Source organism: Nicotiana attenuata, chromosome 3 (genome assembly GCF_001879085.1).
Source record: "Nicotiana attenuata strain UT chromosome 3, NIATTr2, whole genome shotgun sequence".
NCBI classification, from domain to species: domain Eukaryota; kingdom Viridiplantae; phylum Streptophyta; class Magnoliopsida; order Solanales; family Solanaceae; genus Nicotiana; species Nicotiana attenuata.
In genome coordinates, this window is record NC_031991.1 from 46091792 (window position 1) to 46102261 (window position 10470).

At 36.6% G+C, this 10470-nt stretch overlaps 1 protein-coding gene across 1 annotated transcript; it reads right to left on the reverse strand.

The window, feature by feature from the left end:
* Positions 2867-9371, reverse strand: LOC109223662 (tryptophan aminotransferase-related protein 2-like). Its single transcript, XM_019388053.1, has 5 exons — positions 8479-9371; positions 5558-5861; positions 3998-4278; positions 3381-3685; positions 2867-3270 (listed from the first exon to the last, which is right to left on the reverse strand). The coding sequence occupies exons 1-5, from the start codon at positions 8751-8753 to the stop codon at positions 3074-3076; spliced, it is 1362 nt and encodes a 453-aa protein (XP_019243598.1). The 5' UTR covers positions 8754-9371; the 3' UTR covers positions 2867-3073.

Below are 10470 nucleotides of genomic sequence, written 5' to 3' on the forward strand. Positions count from 1 at the left end.
CATCTTTATTTCTAAGCAAATACAACTTAGTATATCTAGAAAAATCATCAATAAAAGTCACATAATATCTTTTACCATTTCTAGTCATAGTCTTCTTCAAGCCGCCTAAATCAGTGTGAATTAAAGATAACAATTTAGTTTCTCTATTTACAGAAAAATAAGTTTTTCTAGTACTTTTAGCTTCAGCACATATTTCACACTTGTCAATATTATTTGAGTCTAAACCAGATATTAACCCGAGTGACTATATTTTCTTTGTATATGCGATATTAATGTGTCCTAATCTAGCATTCCATACAGAGATAGTCTCATCCATATAAGCAGAAGCAGCTACATTTCCATTGATAACATTAGACACATTAAGTACAAAGAGTCCTTGGTTACAATAGCTTTTTCCCACAAACACATTATTTTTGGTCATTATGATCTTATCAGATTCAAATGACACTTTGACTCCGGCTCTTCCCAACAAGGATACAGAGATCAAGTTTGCCCTCATAGTAGGAACATGCAGTACATCAACAAGGGCTAAAGTTTTTCCCGAAGTGAGTTTTAGAAGAACTTTACCCTTACCCAAGACTTTGGTAGTACTTGAGTCTCCAAGGTAGACCTCTTCTCTATCATCCTCTACAGGAGTATAAGAGGAAAATGCTTCTCGATTTGCACAAATGTACCGAGTAGCCCCAGAGTCTATCACCCATTCTTTTGCATATGCTACAATGTTTACTTGAGAAATGACAGTTGCAGTAATATCACCTCCTTCAGCTAAGTTAGCTTTAGGAGTATTAGTTTTTCCTTTGTCATTTCCTGCTCTGTACCTGCACTGTGAGGCATGATGGCCTGGTTTTCCACAAACAAAACAAGAGCCTTTTTCTTCTTTTAGGTTAGGATTTTTAGGCTTGTAACCTTGAGACTTATTCTCATACCTTTTGCGGTTGTTGTTGCTGCTATGCACTAAATTTGCTTTAAGAGCTGTCATCCTAGCTTTGGCGGATTCTTTTCTGTTGGAATCTTCAATTAGTATGCGGGTCACAATTTCCTCAATGGTGAAATTTTTCTGTTTGTGCTTTAAGTTATTTTTATATTCACTCCGTGAGTCAGGCAGCTTCTCAATCAGCACTCCAGCAGCAAACTTTTCTGGTAATGACATCCCCTCGGCCTTTAAGTCTTCTAACAAGTTTTGAAATTCGTTGATTTGTACGTTCATCTCTTTATCATCTCTCATCTGCCACTGATAAAAATTTTCTATTACAAATTTTTGTTTTGTCGCATCTTCAGCTATGAATTTTTTAATTAAGGCTTCCCAGATAGGTTTTGCTTCTTTATAGCTACAATACACGTCAAACAATTCATTAGAAATAGTTTGCAATATGGTATGACGGCATACCTTGTTGGCATGCTGCCATGATTCCACTATTTTATTATCAGCGTCTGCACTAGGTTATGGATGCAGCAGTGCATGTGCAACACTATGGACATCAAGCAGTGAGAAAATACGTTCTTGCCAACGCTTGAAATTTTCATTGGCAAAAATTTTGATATTCGACACATCTGGAAGTGGCCCGGCATATGATAGTGCAACTGGAACTAGGGCAGCGGAGGTAGCGCCAGTATTGGTAGTATCAGTAGTATTTTCAGCATCAGTGGTGTTTGTCATAGTTTCTTAGATTGTACTAATTGAGAGCAAGAATTTCAATAATAACACTGCTTCAATATTATTTGTGAGCGGATACACGGATTGACTTGAGTCGCGCTAGGCACTATCTTAAGAAACTATTTTAGCAGTGTGAAATGTCTTTCCAGGATTAAACAAGCCTACCTCTATTAGGGAGTATACAGGAATCAGCAAAATATTAAATTACAAACCTAGCTAGCTAGTAAGAAAAGTAAATGAGAAAGCAAACAACTAATACACCCTCTGTTCCAGTTTATATGAACCTATTTCCTTTTTGGTCCGTTCCAAAAAGAATGAACCCTTTCTAAATTTGGTAACAATTTAGCTTAAACATACAACTCTACCCTTAATGAGAAGCTTTTATAACCACACAAATACTCTGGGCCCCATTTAGACTTGTTTAGGACCACAAATTCCAAAAATCTTCATTTTTTTCTTAAACTTCGTGCCCAGTCAAACAGATTCACATAAATTGGAACGGAGAGAGTATTTAATATTGGACAACAAAGTAGAAGAGAGGCATGAAAGGAAATGAAAGAAATGATGTTTTTGTTGTATGAAATTGGCTGAAGAGGAGTCCCTTTTATAGGCAAAAAGCTTAAGTCTTTTCTTGCCATTTGTCCAATATGATTTTCAAGACTTGCATGCATCTTGCCACATGGATGTACATTTGTCCACTTTTTGGAAATATTACAACAGAGCATCATTAATTTCTAAGATTTGGTTGGTTCTGAGTTTCAAATTGAATTTCGTATTTAAGGATATTTTATTCTCTTAAAAAGTATATTTACTTGATCGATGGTTAAACGAAGATATTTGTTTTAGTAATCACACTACTATACAAAAGAAGAGGAAAAGCTCACTTCAAAATTTCGCTTGCCGTACTACGTACTTGGCCTTTCTAAAACTTGCATATTAACTCCCTATAATATAAGAACAGTCCAAAGTGTCCTTGTAAAAGCCATGAGATTTAGGATCATATTCATGTTCTATTTCCTCCAAAAACTTGATTAGAACGTCCACAATATAAACCTCTTTGAGATTGCATTTCAGCAACTTCGGATCGATGCGGAGAACTCCAATTTCTGGAAATTTGAGGCACTTTGGTAGTGGACTGTGCAAAGAGTTTGTGTGTGTGTGTGTGTGTGCAAGTGTTCTGTGCAAAGAGGAAGCAATGGAGGCAGATTTTTGGTATATTTTTTGATATAAATTATATTCCTTTATACGTTGTTTATATAGAGAGCAATCAAAGCATTTCTTAGCATTTATATTTTTTGATATAAATTATATTCCTTTATACGTTGTTTATATAGAGAGCAATCAAAGCATTTCTTAGCATTTTGTCATCTGCTCTTCACCCTATAAGACTATTTGTTCCTACCAAAAACTACAGTCTGTTCATAGAGATTCCACAGAGTTGATCAAAGACAACCTCCGAATAAACTCATTATATTCTTCCTCATGACCTATCAAACTAATCCTCACAAACTTTTTACTGGAACCAAAATGCACACCGCCTCTAGTCAAAATCTTGTGCTTCCTGAGAAAAGTTTCACAGTCATCTATGGTCTTCTCACACTTCATCCATGCAAAAGCTGTAAAGAGAAGGAAAAAATGATAATTTATAGGATGTTATACCAAGACTACAACCGAAGATTAGTGGTAAAATCAAAGGCAGCTGATCAATTTGTATGCTATATATTACCAGGTTGTGTTCCAAATGTCCGATTGCTAAAGTTGCATTTCCCAACAGGCAAGTTTGGCAAACTAAATGTTTGGCCTTTGTTGACTGCCTCTCTCAGTTGTCTCCACCTCTTCGCCATTTCCTGATAGCCATAATCAAAGAAGCGTGTACTATCATTAGAGGTTTCAGTATGCTCATAAGTATCGGCAATAACGTCCAGGATTTTGGCAGCTCTGACTTGTGAATCTTTAGAGACGCCAATGCTGCTGATCTCTATAAATTTTACCATCTTTTTTGCAATTGCTTCATCCTTGACTAGTGCCCATCTGCAAGATTTAGACAGCATATTTCCATAAAATAAAAATCAAATGAGACACTGATACTACTCATGCTCGTGTAAACACATGCAACGTGCAACCTATAAGAATGTTATTTATTTTGTGAAAAAGTGATAGTTCACATCGAGAAAAGAATCAGCACTGGCTCATTTATTTTGTGAATTTGGTTTGTGCTATTTCTTCTTACTTGGAACAATATAAGAAAGTTCAAGTTTCATCGAAGTTGTTTAAATGGAGGTAATTTACCCAAAGTTCCGAAAGATTGAGAAACATATATTGTAGTCCAGGGTAAAAACATACCCTAAGCGCATCCCAGCATGTCCCGTGCATTTGGATAGGGTGAACAACATTATTTCATGGTCTGCCGGAGAAGAAATTGGAGTATACTGGGGCCAATAATAAGCTAGGTCGTGAAGCAATATCCCTCCACTCCCGTTGACCACAGGTTCCCTGATTGATCCATCAGGATTGTTTGGGTAAGTCACAAGCTCAACATAAGGTTCATCTCTGTCAAACTCATTGGCATCACCTCTCCACTTGTAGAGCCCAGATTTCAAGCATTCAGTGATCAGTGGGTATGACTGCAAGAAGTAAAAAACATGAATATGTGAAGTTATTTCTCTAACAAAACTATATATCATATGTTAGACTTGCTGAAAGTAGACAAGTTCCTTTCTTGGAAAGTCACAGAACTAAAGCAAGATAAATAAAAGGACAGAAAGTTAAATTACTACATGACTTCATATGCAGCTAAATGAGAAATTAATTTTTACAACCCTGATTTTTCCAATGCTAAGTTATTATGCCTGCAGCTGCCAACTTCTCTTGATTGAGAACAGAAGTTCATTATGGTTAGACAGTGTTCTGCTGAGATGACAGGTTTACAATAACAAAAACAACCCGGTAAAATCCCACAAGTGGTGTCTGCGGAGGGTTGGGGAGGATAGAGTGTACCCAGACCTTACCCCTAACCCAAGGGGGGAGAGATGGCAGGTTTACAAGTTAAAGGAAAATGAGTCTACTTATGGTGTAGTAGCTTTCTTACAACCAATCCTGGTGATATCCTAAATAAACATCTTAACCCAAGATATACTTTAAAGGGGAAGAGAAGGATGAATATTGTTCATTTAAGTTAGTTGTTTGACGGATAATTATGTGTTCTTATCTAAGTCATAACACGTACATGGAAGTCGCTTACTCATCTTTTTGCTTTCTAGGTCTGCAAGTGTTGGTTCACATGTTTTCCATAAACGGGCATAAAACCTGTGTTACTTGAACGGTTATCTCATACTCCTAACTCTCATACTCCAGTCTGAAGCATAAAGAGGATGAGTAACGGTATTAGATAGAGAAGGGAATAAAGATGGCTAAGGATCTCTGGGTTTGGGTATCCCTGAGTGCCAACTTAAAAGGGAAAACGTAGAATACAAGAAACATCAAATATTTAAAAGGGATCATTTAATCGGTCCCAGGGTAAAATAAGTTAGCACATCAATGTAGAAGGTCTTTAAAACATTTAAGAACAGTATAGTTTAAATTTTTCCTTATACAGGAAGCACTATCAAACAGGAAATATATAAAGCAGAAACATGCACCTCACCGAATCCAAGGAAACAAATAAGAATTCTAATGAAGAACAGTACTACTTATCATGCATGGGGTTGAGCTTATTTGGATTCAATTCTTTCCAAAATATATATTCTAACTCTATGAGGCACTGATAATCTTGTTAACTAAGTCCGGTAATACGTGAACATGTTAAAATACCTTTATTTGCCCAACTCTAACAAGATAAGAACTGGAATGAACTGCATATCTTAAAATCCATTGACAAAGGATATTATAATGTGCATCACCTACCGAATAAAATGGGGCAGCGGATACAATACTCATTGGCTCTGGAGCATCAGATGGACATAGGGCATATAGTACAGCCTGAAACAGTTGGGTAGATCCTGTCCCAACCACAATGTGTCGGTTTCCAGTCTCAGCATTCCCGACTAGATTGTGCAATCTAGTTACTGCATTTGCAAAACCTGGTTCCAGAAACCAGCAATGGGTTTTCGTATCCGAGAAATAACTAACAGATTGCCAACCAGATATGACAACTGTTGTTTTGTCCCCCATCTGCTTCCAATAACTCTGGTACATAGTCGGATCACCGCTGCATTGAGTGCAATAGGACATTAAAAAACTCATACTGTCTGAACATAGTGACTACAGAATCACGGCAAAAGATTCTCAAAGCGCATTAAATAAACACACAAGCACTCGTAAATGAATCGGGACTTCCTGTATAATTAGTTGTATTCGCTGGCACAGACAGTACTTACAAGATACGGTCAAGTAATAAAGACCTTAAGCTTCGCAAATGGATCAGGACTTCCTGTATAATTAGTTGTATTCGCTGGCACAGACAGTACTTACAAGATACGGTCAAGTAATAAAGACCTTAAGCTCCGCAAATGAAGTACAGTAAACCCATGCAGCAACGTTTAGAAAGTTAGCTATTAAATAATTATCGTGGTGATAATAATAGTACATTATTAAAGCATGTAAATCTGAAGTTCCTAATATTTAAGCAGCAGACTAAAGCAATCAGATTTACATAACAAATGCAAAGTGAAGTATCATACAACTAAGGAGGGTAGAAATCTAGACGGTGGTCCTCCTTACGACGATGTGAATTATTATAGAATAAAAGGTAGGTACAGAATGCAGAGTTGTGGACCCTGATCCATTAGAGGAAGAAACGATAGGATGACAGAGACCTAACTGCCAATACAAATATTGCGAAGTTCTAGTACTTATTTTTCTTTGTGTAATATTGGCCTTAGATGAGTTCAAATGGAAAAACATGGTGAGCGAGTACTCATAGCTGACCCCAACTTGTTGAGGACCGAGCATAGTTGTTGTAACAATTGGGCCAATTAAACAGAATTATCTACCATGCAGCTTCACAGCATGCGGGGCCATGTGGGAGCTGTTGCGAACCGAAGTTCGGCTTTGTACCCCTTGTTTATCAAGGATGAGGCTTGGCAGAAGTGCCAACAAAATACATTCTTCACACTAACTACTAAACGGTAGGGTGACCTAAAAATGGCTCCAAAAAAGTTGGTAAGTACAAAGACATGACCCCAATACATTTAAGACCAAGCAACACACCCACTTTTCCAAAATGTAAAAAGGGTGGGTCTTAAAGTGCACTTCCCAATCTTAAGGGTCCCAAGCATCAGTCTTTAGATTTTCTCAAGGACAAAAGGGGATCTTTATGCATCAGGTGCACTAAACCAAGAAAGACCCACAAACATGCATCTAATTACTAGTAGAGTAAAAGTAACTTTAAGCTAACATGGTGGCTTAGGAATCCAAAATGACCACCTTATGAAGAGTAAAGAAATATTAGTAAAGTATAAAAAGATGTTTTGTTGAGTAGTTTGAGGGTCATCCAACAAGTACATAGCACGAGAATGATAATGTCCGGTCAAACAAAGGATCAAGGACCACCATCTAAGGTGGTCTGAGAGGTTCGTGCATTAGCAGCAGAACCTAGCTTTGGGAACAGAGATCATTAAATACGAAGTGAAGCATTCTCCACTACTCCCTATAACATAATGCTCATTGGAATTCACAGCCAAGGAAAGATCTGTCTTTGTCTCAACTAGCAACTGACATAACGTAAACCACTCACTGCAAGTTACTCATTAAACAGTCCTAGCAGCCTGGCTATTATGCCTTTTGCTTCCTGTATCCTTTTAACTCAGTCAACAACTCCAAACAACAGAAGAAGTAAACAAAAAAGGTAAAGGAAAAAGAAAACACAACCACCAGCTAACTGTAGCCCAAGTTACACCACCCTCCTCCGGTCAAACTCAATCTTGCCCCAATGTTTATACACCGAATTAAGCAACTTAACATTAAAGCGAAAATACATATCACGTAATTAATATGCGATTATTGAACTGGTCTAAAGACTCTAAACATAAGATGTGTTTTACTTTCTCCTCTTATGTGCTATATGACATAAGCCCAAAGAGATTTTCGAATCTGGCCAATTTATTAGACCCTATTAACTTTTACAGATAGAACCCCAACCACCCTACTACCCGCCCCCTCCCAACACACAGACACACACCCCACAGCCACCTCCTCTTAACCCTACCGATTCCGGAAAAAGGGTAAAGTAACAAAAATCAGAAAAACATCGAAACCCTCTTCTCTCATATCAGTAAAACCTGTCATCCATCCATCACTGTTGTGTGTGATGACCTCCATTCCAGGCTTAATATCAGAAAGTATTGAGAACATGAAGTTTTGTGACATGCGGATGCTGTTGAACAGATCGGAGACGCTTTTACATCTAAGCTCAGACACAGATACGAGTATTCGACCGACTAGACTGATCCCGACCTTTATCGATTGGTCATCTCAGTTTTTAAAGGGAGAAATTGCGGGTGAATATTCTACTTTTACCCGATAAACCATCATCCTGACCATTTGGTACAACTCATGCATTCTTGTAAAACAAAAACCAGACAAAGTAACACAAATACGCTTCATCAACTCATAAAAGTCCGTTGAGGAAAAAACAAGAATTTTGGAAGAGTATCTGATAAATATATCTCAGGCATGCATTGGCAGAAATGTTAAGCAGATTGGTTCGGCAGCAGCAAGCACCTTTGAATTTTTTGGCAAAAAAGATATACTAGTAGATTTTTTTTAGGGAAAGGAGTAGGAGGACATGCAGTGCAATTAAACAATGGTTAAAGAAAAGATCTTACTGGTCAAGATTTATGAGCTGCTGTTGTATTAGCCCTTCATTTCCCTGCTTAGCCTGGGTTGTAAAAGAAGCAGAGAAAGATGAAAGAGGAGCTTCATTCTCTTTATTAAACATTTCATTCAGGCCAGGCGACCAGACCATCTGTAAATGACCATCATGAATAAGCTTAAGTAAGAGCCCAAAGTTAATCGCCACAGAAACAACAAGCCAATTGACTGACACCGGTAGCAACGCCTGGCCCTTAATTTTCACCGGACCTGACACTTTGGACGGCATTTTTACAACAAAAGAGTATATGAAAAATACAGTAAGTGAGGGACTGAGGGGAGTGAGGGCTAGCTCTAATGCTCTATGTTGTATTGTGTTTGAGATGGGGTTTGGGTTGTTATATATAGGGGTGAAGGTAGCGGTTTTAGCAATGGACTCTGCACAGCTGGAAGCGGTGGTAAGTGAGAGTTTGACTCATTTACTCTTAAGGAAAATTAAACTCTTCCTGATCTTCTCACTAGTTTTGTGTAGTCGTTACGATCCAGATATAACTAGAAGACAAAAGAAAAAATTGGCTTTGATCAGAATCTGCTCTGTAGTACATGCACAATCCCACATATGAAGAACTCGAATGGATGGGTGTAACAAAATCTAATACACAGCAGTGTAATCTCGAATGTAGATTCATGTGCAGATGGGTTTCATTGATGATTCACAGTTGGGAGAAGAAAACACTGAAGCATTGGCGTTTTCTGGGGAAAAAAGTTGGACCTAAAATGGTGGGAATATTTTCACGGAAAATTGCTATATTTTGAAAAAACAGTGATCAAGCTTAGGAAGTAGAAGTAGCACTGTTAAATTGGAACTCTTCCTCTTTCCCTTGATTGTCTTAATCTTCACCTATAAACCGCATATATATATATATATATAGAGAGGAGTGTGTGTATATTAGGAGTAGAATATGTACGAGACTTAAGCCAATAAATTTGGAATTTATTTTCAAATCTGCCATAAATTTTGTTAATATTTTAGCCAAATCTGAGCTGATTTTGAGCCAAAATCCCAAAACTTAGAAATTATATACATATTTTTTCAAAATAAAATTAGAAAATATATTTTGAAAACGTATATCCAAACACATTTTCATCTTTAAACCAAACTTCTACCAAATTAAATTTTTCAAAATAAATTTAGAATTTATGGCCAAAGCTAGCTTATTAATTTGGCATACTGTAGATATGGCGAGATGGGTTAAAAAAGCTGCCACTCTTATGTGAGCCTGTGCTCTGTGGTGCACACTTCAACTCTAATTCTTCTTTTGCCTTTTTTATTTCTTTTTTTATATATTCTCTTTTTTCTTTTCCAATTATTGTTTAACTTTTTCACACATATTTTACGATTTTGAAATTTGGCTAATTTCTTCACTTATAAATTTCAGTAGGTCAATGTTGTATTTTGCCTAAATTAAAAAAAAAATTGAACTGTTAAAAGATAATACTACGTAGCCAATAAAATATTTTAATATATATATTATTCACTTTTTAACTAATAAATTTAATTAGTTTTGATAAATCGACCAAATTTGTATTTTGCCATAATTAAAGGTACCACTTATTATTAAAATCCAGCCAGCTCTTCCTTGAACGACAAAGGAGATCAATTTTAACAAATGTGTTAGCACTTTACAACGGTGCTCTGCAGTAACAACCTGTTGCCGAACCCCCAAACCTAATCTATATGCTTGTCAGACATTTTTAATTGTAACTCTCGTTTTGCTTCAAGATTGAATTATTTTCTACATCATTTTTACAGCATCCATTTTTATCCCAAATACTTAGCTCTCATTTGGTCATTAATTTTTAGCAATCTTTTTTCAATTTTTTTAAATATTGTTTCTGTATGAAATATGATCAGTTTTTAAATTAAAAAAAAAAAGTCAAGTTTCCAAAAACTGATTTAGGGTCCCTTTTTAGTAACAAAAAATTCTTCTACTCACACAGTTTCA

Excerpts from the sequence above, each read along its gene's own strand:
- LOC109223662 (XM_019388053.1), bottom strand. The coding sequence starts at position 8,753 with ATGCCGTCCAAAGTGTCAGGTCCGGTGAAAATTAAGGGCCAGGCGTTG. Across the intron at positions 4,279-5,557 it reads CCGCTGCCCCATTTTATTCG|TCATACCCACTGATCACTGA; the intron begins GTAGGTGATGCA and ends TACTTCTTGCAG. Across the intron at positions 3,686-3,997 it reads CATGCTGGGATGCGCTTAGG|ATGGGCACTAGTCAAGGATG; the intron begins GTATGTTTTTAC and ends TAAATCTTGCAG.